The sequence below is a fragment of the Rhinatrema bivittatum genome, chromosome 5, assembly GCF_901001135.1.
Source record: "Rhinatrema bivittatum chromosome 5, aRhiBiv1.1, whole genome shotgun sequence".
In the NCBI taxonomy this organism is placed as follows: domain Eukaryota; kingdom Metazoa; phylum Chordata; class Amphibia; order Gymnophiona; family Rhinatrematidae; genus Rhinatrema; species Rhinatrema bivittatum.
Window position 1 is genome coordinate 31,276,921 of NC_042619.1, and position 22,728 is coordinate 31,299,648.

At 43.3% G+C, this 22,728-nt stretch overlaps 1 protein-coding gene across 1 annotated transcript in view; it reads right to left on the reverse strand.

Moving 5' to 3' along the window:
• The window catches only part of TENM4 (teneurin transmembrane protein 4), a 954,015-nt gene that overhangs the window by 136,683 nt on the left and 794,604 nt on the right, over positions 1–22,728 (reverse strand). The window contains exons 21-22 of the mRNA XM_029602209.1: positions 20,765–20,785; positions 10,165–10,397 (exon numbers count right to left, since the gene is read on the reverse strand). Coding sequence (XP_029458069.1) covers positions 10,165–10,397; positions 20,765–20,785 — 254 coding nt within the window. The remainder of the gene's footprint in view (positions 1–10,164; positions 10,398–20,764; positions 20,786–22,728) is intronic.

Below are 22,728 nucleotides of genomic sequence, written 5' to 3' on the forward strand. Positions count from 1 at the left end.
TGAGACCATTTGACATTCCGCCCAAGAAGCCGCCTGTGAACGGGTAGAATGAGCCCGAAGACCAAACAGTACAGGCTCACCATGCAGCAAATATGCTGAGCCTATAGCCTCTTTCAACCAGCGCAAAGTCGTAGCTTTAGATGCCATATTTCCTTGTTTCGGACCAGCCCACAGCACAAAAAGATGGTCCGTCACACGAAACGCGTTAGTAACTTCAAAATAACGCAACAACGCCTGACGAACATCCAGCTTCCGTAAGTCTTTAGACATAGGGTCTCACCGGTCCAAAACGAGAAACGACAGAAGCTCCACTGACTGCTTCACGTGAAAAGCAGACACCACCTTCGGAAGAAAGGAAGAAACTGTCCGCAAAGACACACCAGAATTAACGGCTCTCTACAGGATAGAGCCTGGAGCTCCGATACCTTGCGAGCAGATGTGATAGCGATAAGGAAAATCACCTTTAATGTGAGATCCTTTATTGTAGCCGTTTTCAGAGGCTCAAAGGGCGCCGTACACAGAGCTCAGAGAACCAAGTTCAGATTCCAAGAAGGACAAGGGTGCCTGATCGGGGGACGTAAATGCTTTGCCCCCTTTAAGAAACGAGCCACATCGGGGTAAGCAGCCAACGCCATGCCTTGAATGTGTTAGGAATCTTTTAGGAAAGCTCTGTGATAGAGCTGGGAGATAGCAATCAGTAATAAATCTGATGTTAGACTGTGGAGAAGCAATCTGTTCTTATTAGCTCCTAAGATGGAGGAGTCAGCAATCTGCAATAGTAGTGGGTGGATACCTGGGCCGGTGGCAGATGACCACGCCCCCGGGAGGATATCATACCTGACAAACAGACGTTTCTCTGTAAAAATAGGAAATCATGAATCCTCTCACTTCTCCCTCTCCCAAGGTGTTCCCCAAGGTTCCTCCCTCTCCTCTACCCTTTTCAACATCTACCTCCTCCCCCTCTGTCATCACCTCACTGAACTCAGCCTCAAATTTTACATCTATGCAGACGATGTTCAGATCATCATCCCTCTACGTGAATCTTTAGCTGCCACTATAAGCTACTGGGAGGACTGCCTCACGTCCATCAACTCCTTCCTCACATCCCTGCAACTAGCCCTCAACTCGTCCAAAACAGAGCTCATACTTATCCACAACCATCAAACCCTCAAATCCATTCCCACCAATGACCCTATGGCCCTCCCTCTCACATCACAACCCTCAGTTCAGAACCTCGGCGTCCTAATCGACCCATTACTGAACCTAAAAAAGCACATTAGCTCTGTACTCAAAGGTGGCTTTTATAAACTCAACATCATAAAAAAGCTCAAGCCGCTACTCCACACGCATGACCTCAAAACCGTCATCCAAACCACTATGTCATCCAAGTTAGACTACTGTAATTCGCTCTACCTTTAAACCCCTACTCCACCATTAAACCCCTACAGATCCTCCAAAATGCTACGGCAAGGCTAATTAGCAACGCTAGAAAAACAGACCATATAACCCCGATCCTAAAAGACCTGCATTGGCTTCCTATCTCATCACGCATACTCTTCAAAGCACTCACCATCATACATAAAGCTATATACAATGATAACTCCACCTGGCTCAATGAACCTTTCCGCCTCACTCAATCTGCCCGCCCCACCAGAACAAACCACAAATTTACCCTACAAGTCCCACCCCTAAAAAGGGCCCGACTTACCTCAACCAGAGACCGTGCCCTCTCAATTTCAGGCCCAACCCAATGGAATGCTCTGCCCTCAAACCTCCGCCTGGAATCATGCCCAAATAAATTCCGTAAAATGCTAAAAACCAGGCTTTTCCACCAAGCCTTTCCTGACTAACCTTGCTCCTATCCTCCTCTCTCCCTGCGTCCCCTGTAACCTTTTTGCCCCCCCCCTGTAAATAGTATCCCTCCTATACCCCCCCACCCCACCCTGTGTATATAGCTCCCTCCCTACACCCCTTCCTCCGCCCCCCCCCCCCCATTTTTTAACTATTGCTTCTGGCTCCCTGTTAGAGCCCTCCTAACGCTTGTTTATGCTGTTATGCTGTTGTTATCCACACCCACATCCCTGTTCTATGTATTTTCTACCTGCTGTTATAATGTAAACGATATGATGTGTATTTTAATGTCGGTATAGAAAATCTGTTAAATAAATAAATAACTATCCCGAGGGACTACAGACTAGGCTTGAGTATGGAGACAGACACACATTAGTTCTTTTATTAAACAGGTTTTTGAAACCACCAGAGGTGGCAGTAGTGAGCTGATATGCCCGGCAGGGCTGTAGTTCCTCAGGTACTGGAACAGCAATCCAGGATGGCTGAGCTGTTGAGAGACTGTAGAAAGTGAGTAGCCAAAATTCATGAACAGAACTAGATGACAAAACTCATATAAGATCTCAAGGAAGCTCAGATGCTGGAAAGGTTTAGGCCCTCAAGGAGCGAGTACCTCTGGTAAGTCCGAGGAGGCAGAGTAGCTTGGGAGGTGTAGCCGAAGCAAACCCCTTCCTTGCTAACTCAGGGAAAGCTAACCCAGGGAAAGCTCTGAGAGAGCAATGGTAACTCACAATTGTTTGTAGCAGCGATAGCTTCCAAGCAGTAGAGAATCTTCAGAGTGTCCAGGAACATGGGCTCTCGAGGAGCGAGTACCGGTTCATATCTGTAATCTGAAATTAAAGAAAAAGAGCGAGGCCCCCGAGGAGCGGGTACCTCTGGTAAGTCCAAGGAGGCAGAGTAGCTTGGGAGGTGTAGCCGAAGCAAACCCCCCTTCCTTGCTAACTCAGTTAGATAGCAAAATAGAGACCTTTAAATATTGGAAGCGGATGACATCATCTCAGGGGAACGCCCCTGAGGTTCACGCTCTTGCTGGTACTTCAATAAGAGCTCGCGCGTGTGCGCGCCCTAGGTCTTCAAGCAACATGGTGGATCTGCAACGTCAAGCCGGTCCGGGGACACCGGAGAGAGACGGCATGGACACGCCGTGGCAGCCAGCTGTCCATCAGACCCGGAGGGAGTCGCCACAGAGGTAAAGAGGGTGGAGTGAAGACATCGGGCAGCGACGGTCGCAACAGAATGGAACCATGCAAACAACCAAGAGCTGCCACCTGAACCCTCAGGGAACTACACGGTAAGCCCTTGGCGAGTCCGGATTGTAAGAAACCTAAAATATCCGACACCGAAGACCATGCAAAGATTCTCCACATGCGCACATACGCGAGATTGGTGGATGTCTTGCGCGACCGGAGAAGTGTTGCCACCACAGCATTTGAATACCCTTTGCTCCTCAGGCAGCGCCTCTCAAAAGCCATGCCACTAGACAAAAGCGATCGACCTCTTCCAAAACACACGGCCCTTGATAGAAAAGGTCCAGGAGCAGTGGCAACCGCAGGGGACCCACCCCTGCCAGATTGACCAAGTCCGCAAACCAAGGCCGTCTCGGCCACTCTGTAGCTACGAGGATGACTTCTGCTCAGTGTATCTCCACTCTCCTGAACACTTTGCCTATCAGCGGCCAAGAAGTACAGCAGCACGTCCGTCGGCCACGGCAGCACCAGGGCATCTACCCCTTCTGCTCCTGTTTGTCTGTGGCAACCGAAGAAGCGCGGATAAGAACATGCCATACTTGGTCAGACCAAGGGTCCATCAAGCCCAGCATCCTGTTTCCAACACTGGCCAATCCAGGCCCTAAGAACCTGGCAAGTACCCAAAAACTAAGTCTATTCCATTTTACCGTTGCTAGTAATAGCAACTTAATTAATAGCAGGTAATGGACTTCTCCAAGCACTTATCCAATCCTTTTTTTAAACACAGCTATACTAACTGCACTAACCACATCTTCTGGCAACAAATTCCAGAGTTTATTTGTGCGTTGAGTAAAAAAGAACTTTCTCCGATTAGTTTTAAATGTGCCACATGCTAACTTCATGGAGTGCCCCCTAGTCTTTCTATTATCCGAAAGAGTAAATAACCGATTCACATCTACCCGTTCTAGATCTCTCATGATTTTAAACACCTCTATCATATCCCCCCTCAGCCGTCTCTTCTCCAAACTGAAAAGTCCTAACTTCTTTAGTCTTTCCTCATAGGGGAGCTGTTCCATTCCCCCTTATCATTTTGGTAGCCCTTCTCTGTACCTTCTCCATCACAATTATATCTTTTTTGAGATGCGGCGACCAGAATTGTACACAGTATTCAAGGTGAGGTCTCACCATAGATCCTTGGCATTCTGAAATGTTGCCATGAGATCCATGCGGGGTACGCCGCACGAGTCGCATATGAGCTGGAAAGCTTCATCTGCGAGCTCCCATTCCCCAGGATCGAGGCGGTGCAGACTGATAAAGTCCGCCTGAACGTTGTCGACTCCTGCTATGTGAGATTCTGCAATACTTACTAAATGCTTCTCCGCCCAGCTGATCAGCTGCTGGGCTTCCGTGGCCACTGGCTGGCTCTTGGTTCCCCCTTGGCGATTGATATAAGCCACTGTGGTCGCATTGCTGGAAAGAATTCTGACTGATGTCCCCTGGAGAAGAGGGCAGAATGCTTGCAATGCTAACCACACTGCCCTGGTTTCCAGATGATTGATCGACCACTGAGATTCTTCCTGGGACTATTGTCCCTGCACCGACTTCCTCAGGCAAACCGCTCCCCAACTGGAGAGGCTGACATCCGTCGTCACCGCTGTCCATTCGGGCACCTTTAGGGGAACTCCTTGGGGTAAGTTCCAATCGAGACTGGAGCGCACCGTATCCATACAAGGGAGAGGTAAATGAAACTGTTCGGAGACTGGATTCCAACGCGAAAGCAACGCTGACTGTAAAGGATGCATATGAGCAAAGGCCCAGGGCACCAGCTCCAAGGTGGAAGTCATGGAGCCGAGAACTCGCAAATAATCCTCGCACTCTGGGGAGATGGTTGGCCAATAAGTCCTGCACTTGTCCTTGTAGCTTGACAGTTTGGTCCGAGGTAAGGAACACTCTCCCCTGTTGAGTGTCGAATAGAACTCCCAAAAACTCCAAAGACTGGGTGTGCACCAGTCGGCTCTTGGTTAAGTTGATCACCCAACCCAGTGATCGCAGGAGTTGAAGCACTGTGCGAATTGCCAACTGGCTGAGCGACTCGGACTTTGCCTGAATTAGCCACATGTCCAGGTATGGATGCACCAGGAACCCATCTCTGCGCAAATGAGCCACCACCACAACCATTACCTTGGGAAACGTTCTGGGCATGGTGGCAAGACTGAAGGGCAAAGCTCGAAACTGAAAATGGCGACCCATCACTGAGAACCTCAGAAACTTCTGGTGGTTGGCCCGAATGCCTATGTGAAGATACGCTTCCGTTAGGTCCAGTGATGCCAGAAACTCTCCTTTTCTTACCGAGGCAATGACTGACTGTAATGTCTCCATGCGAAAAAGTGGCACCCTGAGGCAGCAGTTTATGCGCTTCAAATCCAGAATAGGTCGGAAGGACCCCTCTTTTTTGGGGACTACGAAGTAAATGGAATAACGCCCTTTTCGCTGCTCCACCTGAGGAACCGGGGTGATGGCGCCGAGTTGCAGAAGGTGTTGCAAGGTATCTTGTACTGCCTGTTGTTTCTCTTTGTAACTGCATGGGGAGACCAGAAACCGCTCCGAAAGGCAGTGTGCAAAATCTAAAGCAACGTCACCTTGACCCATTCCTCGTAAAACAGGGACAATCTGCCCCCGACAGCTGGAACCGAGGAATGGGTTGGTGTCCCTTCATTGGGAAGACTTGGCCCCAGATGCGGACTGGGTAGCCCCAGTTCTGCCAAAGATTCGGCCACGAAAGGGCTGAGACCAGGACTGTTGGCGACTGGATGCTTGCTGAAAGGAAGAAGCTGGAGCTCTGGACGGATGAAATCTCCGATTCCTTCTGAATCGAGACCATGAAGAAAAGGAGCCCCTCGACTTGGGCCTATCCTCTGGCAGTTGGTGAACCTTGTTCTCCCCAGGGATTGAATCATATCCTCGAGGTCCTTGCCGAAAAGCAATTTACCCTTGAAAGGCAACAACCCCAGCTGAGCCTTGGAGGAAATATCCGTCGACCAGTTCCTTAACCACAGGAGCCGACGAGCCGAGATTGCCAACACCATGGATCTGGCCAAAGTCCTTAACAGATCATAAAGTGCATCCGCAATATAAGCGATCGAAGCTTCCAGACGCCCTGCTTGCTGTGCTTCTGCATTGGAAAGACTAGCATTAGCCTGTAACTGCTGAACCCAGCGAAGGTCCGCTCGTAAGGCAAAATTGCTGCACATAGCTGCCCACACTCCCAGTGCCGAGACTTCAAAAAATTTCTTGAGCTGCAGCTCCAACTTTCTATCCTGCAGGTCCTTCAGGGCTGTAGCACCCGAATGGGATTGTGGTCTTTTTGGTGACTGCGGACATCGCCGCGTCCACCTTGGGCACCCGCAGTATGTCAACTGCTTCCTCTGGAAGAGGATATAGCTTATCCATAGCCTTGCTAACTTTCAATCCCAGATCCGGGGTATCCCATTCTCTATATAGCAAGTCTGTGGCAGAAAAATGAAAAAGGAAAGGAAGCAGTCGGGCACCTGAGCCAGCGATTTCAATGTATTATCTACTATGATGCCTAGATCTTTTTCCTGGGTGGTAGCTTCTAATATGGAACCTAACATTATGTAACTACAGCATGGGTTATTTTTCCCTATATGCATCACCTTGCACTTGTCCACAATTTGGATGCCCAATCTTCCAGTCTCGCAAGATCCTCCTGCAATTCATCACAATCCCTATTTGTTAAAAATCTGAACTAGATAAAGCAACAATAGACATATGTAAGTTTACCTACAAATCGTGTGAGTAATTTTATTATAGGCCATTTCCTACGGTAAAGCAAGAAAACAATGAAAAAAAAATATGAAAAAAGTGAACTTGCAGGCCTTTTCATCCCCAGAGGATTCAACGTGCTTTACTATTGGTAAGTAATTGGAAGGGGCAAGGAGAGAGAGAAAAACATAGCATTTTGTTATTATGAACATTTAGGTGTCATTCTTTGTAAAACCAATTCTCTGTACTTTTCAGATGTATAAAAGGCGCCTTAAGAAATACTGAGATACAGTCTGGATGATGGCAACCAAGAGAACAAGAACAAAATACAGCCAAATCAGTGGAATAAAGCTCAGAAGAGCCTGAAACACATTTCAAAAGTCAGTGGGAGGCTGGAAAGGCAGTGTGATTTTTAGCTATCGCTTTATAAATAATTCCCTCAGATCCTAGCCGCAGGCCTAAGACACACAATGAGCACAATAGAGATTTATCTATAACTGACTGTTAACAAAATGAATCCAGAACCATCAGATCCAGCGAGTTCCAGTCCTTGTATATCTGCTTGTTTGTCACACCAGGATGGCATTTCCCAGCAAGGAACCAAACCCCAGGCAAATAATGAGCCTGGATGTGACCCGGTCACTGTGGGTCAAGCCAGGCCACGGGTAAGGCAAGACCAAGCAAGAAACAAATGAGAAGAGGGGGTAAGATTAGTATTTCCTTCCACCCACAATAAAATGACTTGCTGTGTGACATTCTAAAAGTTCTAATGTGACCCTGTTACCTTTGAACTGTGAAAACAAAATGGTAAAAGGCAAATAATGTGAAAGTGGCTGAGGGAATAGTCACTTATTAATAAAAGATATTTCTTTTGTGCTTAACAGTATATACCTACAGCAGCGTGATTTCATATCAGTCCACCAATTCCAGCATGGCACTTGCATCTGTGCAACAGCTATGCCTGTTTTCACAGGTGCAAGTGCCATACAATATAAATTAAAGATTTCATACCAAAAACATTACATGTAATAAAACTATTCAAGGTCAAATTTTTTTTTAAAGCATTTGTATAAACACCAAACTAGGATTCGTGTGCTGGAATCCTAGTTCGGTGCATTAAAGGATGTGGTGAACACCTGCTTTATGCATTCCTGAAAATGGAGCCCCACTGGAAATTCAGAACAAAAAATTGAGTTGCTACTGTTCCCCTTTTGAAGATGCTGGATGACAATATAAGTGTTAATTCTGTAATGGCCCTCATAAATTTTAAATCAAATATGTGCAACAGCTACACCTATTTTCAAAGGGAAACTACAGGCATACACCTTCCTTTTGAAAATGATTCCCCCAAAACTACTCGCAAACAATCACACATGCTAATTTGTGTGCAGACGTTTTTCCTGAAACTTAGGAGAATGCTTTTGAAAATCAAAAGTGTGCTTGTATGTGCATACTCCCTCCCCAACTCTGCCCCTGGAAGCACCTCTGCTCATCACAGGTAAACTTAGGACATAGGACATAACTGAAGCACCGATTTACCCAAGGAAATTAATTTGAAAATTTCCCTCTACAGTCTGAAAAGGCAAAAGACTTCACAGTGCTTGATTGGGCACCCTTCCTGTTCTGTGCTGGAATGAAAGTAACCGTTCACACAATGCTGGAAAAAGGCATTCTGTAGCTTTTTGTTAAACAGTAGATGGTACAAAAAAAAAATGGATTGCGTCACAGGTCACTGATTAGCGCTGCACAACCCACTGATGTTTTCTGGAACACAGTGCTCAGATCCAGCCATTTGCAGTCCAAACAACTGTATTCCAGACATCACTATTCACTTCACACTTGAAAGTTTTCAGTTCCTTCTCTGAGACACCAGTATCAACCCAGTAGAGTACATAGCAATTACATATAGGCTATCCCAATTCCCCTGGACCATATATAACCTACTTTCAAAGTGTACCTTTTGCAGATTCAAATCCCTAACCAAACAGCTGAGAACATCTTTGCTTCCAGGGGACTCCTTCCTGGTTCTCCTTCTCCCTCTCCTTAAAGGCAGGGCTCTCTCTATTTTAAGAGACACACTGACTGCCAGCAGCAGCAGCCTTCTTAGGGGATCAGGAGGAGGGTGTGCTTAAATCCCCGGTGGGCTTTGGGATTAACTCTGAGTAGAATTGCTCCCACCGGGGCTTCTGCGCACCGCCTAGTACCCTCCGCCATGGTGTATCTGGGCGGCTAGAGAGGGTTCATCTTAACTGGTTGGCTACCAAAGATCTCCAAACTACATTTCCCAGCAGCTTTGTGCTTCCTGTTCCATCTGGCTTTGCAATCCCCTAGCCAACTCTTGTTCAGTTTTTCTTTCCCCCTTGAAACAGTGTTCCCTGTGGAGCTCCCATCAGATGTGTCTCTGCTTTTCTGGACAGTAATTGTACTGTCTCTCCAGGCTGATGTAGTGGGTGTGAAGCCCCTGCTTCATCACAGTAGCGGTTCTGCAAATATTTTGATGCCACCAAATGCACAAAATTTCAAATTCAAAATGCCAGTTCTAGTTGGCTGACAATGTGTCACAGGCCATTAAAATATGCTTTCTGTCTCCTGACTTGCATTGTGGCAGGAATACAAATTGATTTAAGGCTTCAATTAATTTCTTTTTAGAGCATTTTGCTTCCAGAGATTATGTAAAATCTGTAAGAGTAAAGAATGAAAAAATATAGAACTTCCAAGAAATGGCAACTTTCTTATATATCTTTTTACTTAAAAATTTGGGTGCAGAGAAATATCTTTTAAAAAATAAAAATGACAGTTCAATCACTGATACCGCCTGGATTCTTAAAGCTCGTCCAGGTGTGCATGCCATAGTCACCAGGAGAAGCATTCCTCTTTTGCCATTATCCTACGAACCCTACTGCAATTGCACACTAACAATTCTTTTCATGCCTCTCATAGCTTCTGGTTCCTTAGCATAGCTTTGCTGTAATTGATGGGGAAACATTTTAACAAGGAGCTCCTGTGAGCACTCTCATCACATCAGTGCAGAAGACGTTTTGAAGCAGATGTAGATTAAAAAATTCTCTTAAAATAATTTAGTCAACAATAAGAACAAGCAAAACAAATCACAACAGTGTTTCTTTTTTTTTCCTGTGTCTTTTTACATTAGTAAGACATAATATTTCAAGTTTTTGACTGCAGCTTCTGCTTTGAACCTACTGAATCACCACCACTTTTATCTCAATAAATCCTGTTGGTTCTGCACTATTTCACCTCAAGAAAGGTGAGTTAATACCATCTTGCAAAGATGGTTAGAGTTCATTCATTCCAGTTTCGCTGCCTTCCCTTGTAAGTTTCACCTTACCCCTGGGATTGGTGAGAGTCGCGTCAACAGCTTTTCCCCCGTCTCCACAGCGAGTGTCATCAAAAGGAAGGCACTGATCTCCAGTCCCGGCCACCACCTCCAAATTCTTGACGACATCCTTCACAACCGTGGTAGACTTGATTTTGTAGACCCGTCGACTGCTGGTGTCAGAGAGGAATATGGATCCAGTGATGGGATCTGTTGCCAAGTAGTACTTGTGAGCTGGACTATGACTGGAAGAAAACACAAAGGCATTTTTGCGGGCGAGTGTCAGCGTTCCAGTTCCCACCCTATCCAGTCCCAAAGATTGCATGGTTAGTATTGTTGGCTTTTTAACAGAGACAAAAGCAGGTACAGGAAAAACAAAAATGAATTATTATGAGTACTTTTTAATTATTAAAGCAGCTACATCAGAGGATGTTTTGGCATCTATATAACAGAGGTAGTAAAAAAAGAAAATCCCATGGCACTTTGTTTTCTGTAACATTTTGCATATTATTAGTCGTTGTCCTCCTTTAACATAGCGTAGTTGCTGGGTTAGTCCCCTCAGAGATGTAGAAATAAATATCAACGAGCTTAGCTTATTTCTGACTAGCTTTTGATTAGTTATACACCTTTCATTAGATCAGTGCAAAATGGGGTAAACATGACATTTATGTAAGTAAGCTGTAGTATGGGTTACACTGTCAGTGTTTGTTTTCAAAGCTGTAAAGGGGTGCAGTGGAAAAAGGATGGAACAAGAGGAGGGTGGAACACCACTGGAGTGTCACCTATTGATCCTGGGAGGAGTATCCCAGTGGTGAATATCAGCGAAAAGAACAAGGGTTACAACTTTTTCTGGACACTCATCCTGTGAGATGAGTGATGTATTTTGCGCTGAATTATTAATCATACAAATATGTAAGATGAGCGATGTGTTTGCAACAATCCCAATGTGTATTTTTAATTGGGCCAGACAGTGGGTATCACTGCAAAAGGATAACCTTCACTTGGTGTGTGGGGGAGGAAGAAGTAAATCAAGCTTGGAAAGCTTCGGAACGTCTCCCAGGTTCAGCTGGCAGCAGAACTGGCCACCTGGTTGATCCCAGAATGAGATCTGAACTGTCTACGTAGTGTGCATCTCAACAATACTGCCACCAGGATGACATGTACTTTCTTTGTTTTGACAAATCTTTTCTGCGGTCATCGCTTTGTTTCTCATAAATCGGAGAAGATGATGGCTGAAGAATTTAGGGACTTCTTGGTGCTCACAAAACTTGAGGGTGCATGATATATTTAATTAAATGTGCTTAACCCTAATTCCCTATGATGTAAAAGAAAATAGATTAGTAAACAAGGAACAATGAATGAAGAAGAAAATCAACAACTGCGCAATCGGGAGGGGGAAAAGAGAGAGAAAACAACTGCTTATTGAAATTATCACAGAAAGAAGAGTTAGATCTTTGTTTTCTGTGCTGCCAAATTAAAAGCCTAGATCCTTAATTTTGAAAAATATTTTAGAAAAACACGTTTTGGGCAAAGATAACAAAGGACACTAGATTAGTACAGATAAAAATGGAGTTGAATAAAATTGCTGACTTAGGAAATACAGCCTCCACTATTTTTACACAAAGATTTATAATAGACAAAGATCTGAGACTAGCAGACAGTGCCTAAACCAGTAGGTGCCTAAAGTGCCACAGGGCACAGCAATGAATTTACCTATTTAAAAATATTTACTTACCAGCACTGGCTTCAGACTAAAGTGCATTAAAGTATTAGCCCACGATTACTAAATCTAAATGTTTGCCTTCACTGGCTATTGATTTACAATCTGATCTAAGTCTTGCAATCAGCAGGAACCATTTAAGTAGAAATTGCTTTGGGGGTTAGTTTTCTCTTCTTTGAACAAATGCACTGCAAATGAGCAGCAGGCAGGCCATGGCAGGTGGGATAAGCCCCAGCACTCCTCGACCAGCTCCTCTCTCCCTCTCTTCTAAAACTGGCCATACCCGTAAAATTTACTCCGGAGCCCCACTAAATCAAGGCAGGGTCCTGATCCGCAGTGCGGATGACAATTTTGCACAAATGGGCACTAAGGCATTTCACTGACAACATCCTGGCCACAATGAAAACTCTCTCAATCACTAGTATATGACAAGCTTCTGAGGAAAATGTCTAGCTGCTAAAAGTTAAATTACATGAATTTCCCCCCTTTTTTTAAATACTGCCTGAGTTAAAGGTTTAAAAGCTATGAATCATTTCTTTATTCAAATTACCTTATGCTTTGGGGGGGAAAAAGGCACTTTTCTCTGATTTTTCCTGAAATATCCCCTGTGAGTTATCCTATTAAAGTCTGAACAGATTTCATCTCCACAATTGGCGCTGCCTCTTGCTAAATAAAATGATCTGACCTTCAAGACAGCCCCAACCTGGCAGTTCACTTTCCATCTGTATTCTTTTCCAATGACAGCAGGCTGGTAGGATATTATTTCATTTACCTGCATGTCACTCACAGGAACCACGCGCGGTCCATCCTAGAGGGAAAAGGGGTGCCTTGTGGGATTCTACTGACCATTTTGATCAGATGGTTGTATTTTCGACAAGCAGCCTTTGTGAAGCTAGGATGAATGTCACTCATTCCTGTGCACATTCGCTAATACCTCAGGTTACTGGACAACCGAGTACATTTTTTTTTTTTTTTTGCTAGAACTCACAGCCGTCGTGGGCAGTAGGAATGTGAGAATTGTAGGTGGTTCTCTGACTTTTATGCCCATTAGATGCATGTTTTACCGTCGGAGAAACACACACATCCACAGACAAATATATCATTTCGAGAAACTACACACACTTAGAGTGAGTGAGTAAATTGTTGGCTTGCAACTTCAGATTTTGTGAGTTATTCATAAAACTTGAAATAAAAATATGCATCTGTAAACTCCTAGACATGATGCCCTGTATTTCTTATATTTCTACATGAAATCCTCTAAACTATGAATGTAGTGGTTATATGCACTGTAGATGTTGACCCCACAAAGGATGATAATAACCAGCTAGCCTATAGGCCCTATGTACTCACCATTTTCCTCATAGATACAAAATGGGAGGAAAACCCAGAGTAGATTTAACTGAACGGACACAGGGAGGGTAATTTTCAGCGGCCCGTGTAGGGCTAAAGTTTCCATGTACAAAGTACACACAGAATTTAGGCAGAATTTTCAAAGTGGACATAATTTCACCAGCGTGTGCAGTACTACAGCCAACATATATGTGTATAGATTTACACCTGCTCCCAAGTGTGTACATCTACGATCATACTTTCAAAAACTGAAAGTATGCACGTGAATGGATTCTACACCCCCATAACACCTTTTTGTACTGCATGCACTTTTTTGTGTGCATGGACCCCGATTTTCAAAATGCCACTTACACGCATAAAACAAGAGCTTTGTGCACATACTAATTCATTTTGAAAATCAAGCTCCAAAAGTCCAATTCTTCAGTTTTCTCTGAGGCGATTCCCTCCAGAGATGTCATCAGGATTGGTTGAACTTGCTATGCTCGAAAATGCACACTATTGTATCACTGAAATATAAACTTCTCAAGGTAGAAAAAAAAAAAAAGGAAGGGGGAGGGCAATTTTTGGATCCCACGGGGACCTTGCAGGCTGCTTTCTCGTGTCTTAGCCTCCCTTAATGTACAATATCATCTTTATGCTGATAATATTCAGTTTTTCTTTCCAGTTCGTGTATCTTGGGATGCTACTTCTCAATTTGTCTTTCTTTGCCTTTCCACCATTACGACTGACTTGCTCAATATCTCTAAAACAGAAGTCATGATTTTTGACAGATTCCCTCGAGTAGACAACCTTTTAAAATTTGTAGTTTGCGATTCTGAAATCTGTTTCTTCAACAATAAAGAGCTTGCGAGTCATATTAGATCCACAGTTAGTTATGTGCCAAGAAAATGAGGTGATAAAGGCCGTATTTTTCAAATTACTGTGGAATTTAAAACATTTGCTTGATAACTTAGCTTTTTGGACAGTTCTACAAGCTTTGATATTTATTAAAAATGATTACTATAATTCCCTTTTTGTGGATGTAACTCTTTTTCATAAGAACATAAGTGCAGAGAAGGGCAACAAAATAATAAGGGGCATGGAATGGCATCCCTGTGAGGAAAGGCTAAAGAAGTTAGGGCTGTTCAGTTTGGAGAAGAGACGACTGAGGGGGGGATATAATAAGAGGTCTACAAAATCATGAAAGGACTTGAACAAGTTAATGTAAAATGGTTATTTACTCTCTCAGATAATAGAAGGACTAGGGGGCACTCCATGAAGTTATGAAGTAGCTCATTTAAAACAAATTGACTAATAAAAATGTTTGAACTAAAACAAATCGAAGAAAATTCTTTTTCACTCAGTGCATAGTTAAGCTCTAGAATTCACTGCCAGAGGATGTGGTATGGCAGTTAGTGTAACTGGGTTTAAAAAAGGTTTTCCTCTAGGAACTTATCTAAAATCATAAACTGCTATTAATTAATAAGTAATAGTACCTTGAGATCTATTTAATGTTTGGGTACTTGCTAGGTACTGGACTTGGATTGGCCACTGCTGGAGACAGGATGCTGGGTTTGATGAACAATCTTAAGATATGCCATACTGGGTCAGACCAAGGATCCATCAAGCCCAGCATCCTGTCTCCAGCAGTGGCCAATCCAAGTCACAAGTACCTGGCAAGTACCCAAACATCAAACAGATCCCATGCTACTAATGCCAGTAACAAACAGTGGCTATTCCTTATTGATTAATAGGGATTTATGGACGTCTCCTCCAGGAATTTATCCAAATCTTTTTTAAACCCAGCTACATTAGTTGCCTTAACCACATCCTCTGGCAATGGAATGTCTGGTATTCCTAAGGGCACACAAAAGAATTTCTTTAGGGGTGACCTTCTCTACCACTTCCCCAAATCTTTTGTCCGCAAGGGGTGGATTCTTTTCTGGAGGGGAAAGGTTAACCTTCTTGGCCCAGGCAGTAGTGTTCATCCTTATGTGTGTGTTACCTTAGCTCTTTGGGACAGGTACACTTACAAACCAGGTTGGACTCTCTGGATGAATGTTCAAATTAAAGTTTACTGTGATTAATTTCAAAAGATTCGAAAAATAAAGTGCCCAATTACATCCAGGGTCCTTAGTCTTACATTAGTCAGGATTTAACTGATATCTACTTCTGTGGATGTGTCTCTCCAGACAGGGGCTTGGAACCTGCTTATCTTCCATGCAATGGAATGACAACTGTCCCAAGGTGGCTGGGGTATCCTAACCGTGACTGGATCTCTTCCTACAATACCTGGGGTCTGATATTGAAAGCACGTTTAGTGCTGGATCGCCAGATAAGTAGGACTTATTTGGCTATCTAGTGGTCTGCTGAAAATCAGCGGCTGCCAGACAGCCAGATAAGTCACTTACCCAGCTATCTTTTAGCCAGCCAATTTCTGGGCTGGCAGTGGATGGATCTGGGTGGCGCAACTTATCCGGTTAACTTAACCGGATAAGTAGCGATATTTGTTCTTATCCGGTTGAGATGTGAATTGGTACCGGACTCGTTTCTGGTATCGGGTTCGTAGTAAAAAACCGCAGGAAATCTTCGTTCACAGTTTTGAACGCTTTTTTTTTTTTCGGCGGTCCGGAGCCAAAAAAGAACAAAACCCACCCCGACCCTTTAAATCTCATTATTTAGAATCCTCCCCCCCTCCCCGACCCCCCCCCCCCAAAAAAACTTTTCTAAAGTACCTGGTGGTTCAGCGGGGGTCCCGGGAGCAATCTCCCGCTCTCGGGCCTTCGGCTGCCAGTAAACAAAATGGCGCCGATGGCAAAGGGCCATCGGCTCATAATCTAGAATCGGCGATTCTAAATTATGAGATTTAAAGGGTCGGGGTGGGTTATTTTTGGTGCCCTTTCTTCCCGCCCCCCCCAAACAATAAGAAAACCCCAAGAAAAATTCTATCGGGTTTTCCTATCGCTTTCGGGGACCCCCTGATGGATGAGAAAATATCGTACGATATTTTCATCCGTCGTACGAAAAACGATTCACATCCCCATTATCTGGTTAAGTTATTTGTATAAGTTAGATCTGTCATAGAGCTGATCTAACTTAGCTGGATTTAACTTATCCGGCTAAGTAGATCCTTGACCGCAGATATTCAGCGGCATAACCATGCCACTGAGTATCCCTTGTAACTTAGCTGGATAAGTCATATCCGGCTAAGTTACTTACCCGGCTAGCGCTGAATACCGGGTCCACAAAGAATCCCACACTCCAAGATGGAAACTCTGTTGGGGGTCTCCAGATGTCCTTCTCTTCTCCCTCCAACTCTTCTTCAAAAGATAGTCTCAGACCTTCCTGGAAGAAAGACCAACCAAAGGAAGGAGTCCTCACAGCTTCCAACTCTGGGCAAGGGAGGGTGAGAGAAAAAGGGCTTCCTTCTCTCTGTAGACAGACAAAAATTCAAACTGGGAAAGCCTTCTCTCTTCCTTAATTGCTCAATGTAACCTCCTCTTAGTCTGGGCAAACAGGTACACAGTTCCCTCCTGACCACCCTAAATAAGGGATACAGCCTGTCAGAAATGGCACAGGTCAAAACTGCAACCCCACCCAGCAAAAATCCTTCAGCTTCCCTCCAGTCTTATCAGAGGCCCTGGCAGGGCAGAGTCTCTCTCTTCTGTGCTAAGCTGGAGCCTAACTTGGAAAGCACACAAACAGCTCCTTCAAAATCAAATCTACACTGCCACCCTCTATCATAGGCTAGCCTGCAAGACTCCTCTGGGAGAGCTGCTGCATAGACTGGTATGCCCCTATGTTGCTGTCTGATCAAGGGCTGGGAACTAGGGCTGTCTAGTGGAGACGCCATAATCTCTACATGGGATTACTGCAATCCATTTTGCGGGTTCTACAGGTTGCGCAAAATTCTGCATCCCGACTTCTCACAGGCACCAATAGCCGAAGCCACATTTCTCCAGTCTTGTGTGACATACATTCTCTTCCTTTAAATGCTAGAACTACATATAAGATTGTTTCTGTCATTCACAAATTGCTGCACAATGTGGACTACCTATGAATCCTTGCACTATTAAAAGTGTACAGTTCTCTATGTACCTTCCAGTCATCTCAAACACGTTTGCTAACAATTCTTCCTGTTAGATCGGCACATTTAAAAGAAATCTGGGAAAGAGCTTTCTGTATAGCAGGTCCCACACACTGGAATAATCCTGCAGAATAGTTGTGTTTGACATCTTGCACTAAAGCTTTCAAGAAACTGCTGAAGATTTTTTTGTTTAAGGAAGCTGATGATCACTTGACTGTATAACAACCTGGCTCATTTTTCACTGTTCTGTTTGTTTTGTTTTATTTCTTGCTTTTAAGAGTGTCATTTTGTAAACCGTAGGCGATATGAACATTTTTTAAATAAAATAAATAGGGAAACTTCCCACAGAATTTCCCTTTCAAATAGTTTCATAATTTTTCATAATTTTTGAAAATCTGCCTTTCCAAGAAATGACTTACAACACATTTAGAATTCAGGTAAAATAAATTCCTGTTCTACAAAATGTACAAACAGGATAATTTTAAAACGAGTGCGCATGCACCCATACATGAGTATTGGCACACGAATGGAGATATGCTGCAATTTAAAATCATGCATGCGCTTGCACGTGTATTTTTTAAATTACACCTCCCATGCATAAGTATGCTCCTATTCTTAAGAGACTGCTCAAGAGAACGTACTTTATGTATCTTTTCTAGGACTCTGACGTCTTTTACATGTGTATGTAGGTGGATTTTAAAACATGCTCGCACGAGGGACAACCAAGTTTTTCCCATCAGTTCACCAGTTTGCCCAATCAGTATCAAGGTCTTCCAGACCCCTCTGGTTCTCAGTTGTGTACCCTGCTGTGTAAGCCCTAAAACATGAGACCTACAGACTTGCTTTTCATCTGAAGCAGCAGTAAAGTTATGGGGATAACAAGCCAATACACGCCATGGTCTCTGGTTTTAAAATACAGAGTTATGCACGTAACTATTGGCCCCGCCCCGGAATGGCTATACTCCACCCATGCCATGCCCTGCCCCTTTTCCACCCTATGGGCATACATGCGTATACTTTGCAGCTTTTTACAAACTGGCGATGCTTGCGCATGGCCCACATACATGCATGTGTGGGCATTTTTGGCGAGCACCATTTTTAAAATCGACCTCTAAGTGGGTACCTGAGGCAACAGGAGATAGAGTGATTTGCCCAAGGTCAGAAAGAATGTCAGTGGGGGAAGTGGGGTGTGAAACTTGGTTTCCCGGGTTCTCAGCCCATTGAACTAACCACTAGGTCACTCTCTTCCCTCGAAGGGACATCGGGTGGAAAAGTAGCTGTAGAATTTGCAGGTGCAAACTCCCTCTCAGGGAGTACTCTCAAGGAATTAAAAATAAACTCCCTGTGTATGCTTTGCCAGGACAAGCCCAGCACCATCTCGGTCCTGCTCCTAGTGCAATCCCTTTTTGCCTACACTAGGGCAGGGGGGATTTTTTTAAAGGGGCTTCCTCCTGTTTACCTGTGGAGAATCCCTTAGAAAATTGACCCCCATGCTGTAGATTGACAAATGCACTAACAGAACCAGCAACATTTAATAACCCAATGCAACCTTTTTGTTACACTGGGCCAAAGAGCTGTTAAATGCGTCTGATCTGTAGAGCCGATTTCTCTAAATCTTATTAAATTTGTTACACTTGTCATATCAATAGTACAAAAGCTCTAGAATTAGACAATTAAATACCAATGTCATCTAGGATTAATAATAATTATAGGCAATGGTAATATGGTTCTCAACTTGGAAATAACGAGATAAGAGCTTTTCAACTCATAGAAAAGCATATAATGGCTCGTTCAATCTGTCTGGATACAGGATACCTTTCATGAAAATTCAATGATCTGATCCAAACTTGGAGGGATAGCACACTATAGGTCTGACACCTATCCTGTTTAAAATTACCTTAGTCCAAAAATGGTGAGGTCATTTTCAATAGGGTCAAAATTTAAAAGCAACAGAAAATCCACACATTTGAGCAGGGTTTTCATGTCCTTCCTTGTTTTTAATCATCATCTTAAATAAATGCGATACTACATGAGGCATAACAGAAATAGAAATATTATCCTACACATTGATTTAGTAAAAAAAAGAGAAAAGAAAAGTCATGAACATTTCTAGAACAGGCGGAAAAGTTTGAAATAGAAATAGGTTGCAGTTCCAGTCCTGTCCTTAACTTTCTGTCTGATGTGGGGCACATTACTTTACCTCTCTTTGCTTCAGATTTGTCAGGTAAGGGTAATAATGCTGCCCTTTTTTCCCTTCAGAAGTTGCCTTTAGTCTGGCGGTGACTACATAACCGCCTCTGCTGTGTTACAGTCATAAAGCTTATTGGGATCCTATTTGAATGAGATTCACTATATAAACTATTGTTATATAAATTTGAAATGATGCAAGACATTGCTCTTTCTCACTGACTATACATTTTGCGTGAATATTCTAAAATATGTTTTTAAGAAGTGTATAATAGGTTTAAGTGTAGCACACAGGGCCTTGTTCAATAAAGATTTCTTTCATAGTCACAGGAAGGGAAAAGGTCACCTATCTTCCATGGAAAGTTTCTCTTTTTCAAGCTAAACTAATTAAATATTGATTTGCCCCCATCTTACCCTCACACGCTATTACTAATGTGGTTTTTCACAAGCCATCATGAATATTGGCTTCACACTGAAGCTGTGTTTTCAACCCTAGCTACAGTATTTCCTCATGTTCTTACTGTTATTTTTGGGTGCACAGACAGCTTTTCTATCTGTGTAACCATTGCTTGTAATTTCTCTGTTCCAGCAAATATTATTATCTACATTTATTAAATGCCACAGTCATGAGGCTCATGACAATTTACAAAAAGCTATATAATCCAAACATATTTGATAAAAATATGCCATTCCTGCAAAACACAAAATAGCATAGAAAATTACCCCATAAACCCAACATTCCTCCCCCAGCATAGTAAACACCAGGAATAGCCAACTCCAGTCCTCAAGAGCCACAAACCGGCCAGGTTTTTCACGATATCCACAATGAATATGCATGAGATAAGTTTGCATCCATTGAAGGTAGTGCATACAAATTTATCTCATGCATATTCACTGTGATTTTATTGAGAACAAGGCCCGTTTGTGGCTCTTGAGCACCGGAGTTGGCCATCCCTGGCATATATAAACACAATAATCCTAGATGGCAAAACCAACAAACATCCCACCCAAAACCCTCATATAAGCTATAATCTTCAATCTGCCAGGCCCATGCATTTAAAGATCAGGACTCTGCATCAAGTACCAATTGGTGTAGATCAAAGATGAGTCTTTGATGTCCCTCTCAATGATGAACAGATGCATGTTTGTAGGATTAATCATGTTCCTCGGTTTGAACCACGCTGGATTCATTTGCTTTTGAACAATATGACAATGGTGTTTGCAGGTTAACATACATCAAGAGGCAACAGAACAGAGAAAGAGTTTCAAGTGTCCTCAGGATTGCTTACCTATGTCTGAAATCTTTATTTCTGACAGAAAACAGGAAAGCAGGGGAAAAGAAAAAAAAGAAGGTGTTAGTAGCTCTGTTATAAAACAGGTTGAAAACTTGACAGCAACTTCACCATATATTGCTTTAATAAGTAAGAGCTTAAAAGACACGCCAGTGATATATTGTTTATTAGATATTACCCGTCAGCAAGCTAACACACACACACAGGCTGTCGTATATTGCAAAGGAAGTATGATCTCACCTACTTTAATGTCACTCACTTATAGAAGTGACTGGGGTCAGCACATTTCACAATTTTTATCCAACTGCAATGGGCATTCATGTTTAATATGGCTGGTAGAAGCACATGTTGGAATCAAGAGTTTCAAGCTCAGGCATAGATACCGCCGACTGTTTGGTGACAGCGCATAGGAATTTGATGCATGGTATTGCTGGTTGTTAATTTGAAAAAAAAAACAAACCATAATAAAAAGATACGTAAAAAAAAAATAAAGACTGCATTTCTTTTCCGGCTTGGCTCTTGCTCCTTGGACCGCAGAGAGTGGCACTGTTCGCATTCCCAAGAAGGGAGGAAGCGCCGGCCATCACTCAACAGTGCCATCTACTGGCTGGGCGTGTGGTTCTGGAGGGAACGGCAGGGGGGCGATGCTCTGCCAGGCGACCACTGGCCGCTGCAATGGCTTGGCTAGATGGAAAGCGGAGTGGGACTAAAACAGGGCGGTGGTGGTGGTGGTGAATCCAGAGCCATTGCAAATGAAGGTTCATGGAGCCATAGCTTCAAGCTGGGGCAGGCTCTGCTAATGACTGACGCCCAAAGAAACAAGAGGGAAGGTGCTCCGGAAATGTTTTTTTTTTTTTACGGCACATTTCCTGGGCAACATCTAAAAGAATTCTCCATATTCACCCTTTTCTTTAGTTCTCTACTCTGACGATCTCAGAAATCCTGTTTGGCCCCATTACAGGCAGAAATGTCACTGCCTCCCAGGCACTGGTAGTAATAATATCTCTGAGCCCAGGATTCTGTAGGATTTCAGAGCAAACAGAAACATTGTATTGGTTTAAGGCTGGCAGAAATAACTATTTCTTTCACTGGTCATAGCACAGAGGAAATTGGGTGCTAATAAAGACCTCATTTATTGTCAAATGAGGCCTGCTGCTCCATTCTGTTTAAATTATAGATTTGTACCTTTGTGTACATTGCTTCAGTCAGAGAGATTAATGAATAAATAATAATGATACATTTATTTTCCTAGCCGGCATCTAGTTATATCCATTTTCAAAATTGCAACGCTTCCTATAGCACTTACTGTTCCAAAACAATTAGTGTTTCCAGTGCTTTTTCTTTCTCTGTCCGACCTTCAAATCTGCTTCCTCTGGTACACAGTACACTAGTACCCTCAGCTGCAATAATTCATGGGTGTTTAAGGCTCTTGCAATCTAAAATGGCCATCGTTCCTGTTCCCGTTCCATGTCTGTTTCAACTATATTTTTAGAACCTGAAAAACTATCTAGTGAGTTTAGTATTTATGAAAGGTGCCAGGCCTAGAAGCTGAAGCCCTACATTTCTCCACTGGACAGATACAGTTAGGTCCCCTGTAATGCCCTGACAACTTCTGGAAGATCCACTGTAAAAGGTAAGAGGCTAATTCAGTCTATGCTGATTCAATCCTTTTCCTCTCAACTGAGACTGCTGACATTGGTGCCAGTTCATGCCAATTGTGGTGGTAACTTGTAGCCATTAGAACAACATATGGAAAAGGTGACTGAAACCAACTCATAAAACTGTTTATCACACAAGGCATCAGAAAATTATCAGAATACCAGAGATATCTAAATCAGAGCAAAGGTTTATTTCTCTGTTTAGCAATTTGTGATATCACCCCCTTCAACAATAGTAGGTGATGAAAAATTCAACTTAGCAATGTTAGGATTTGTAGGTATGTGGGCCCCTGGGCTGAGGTG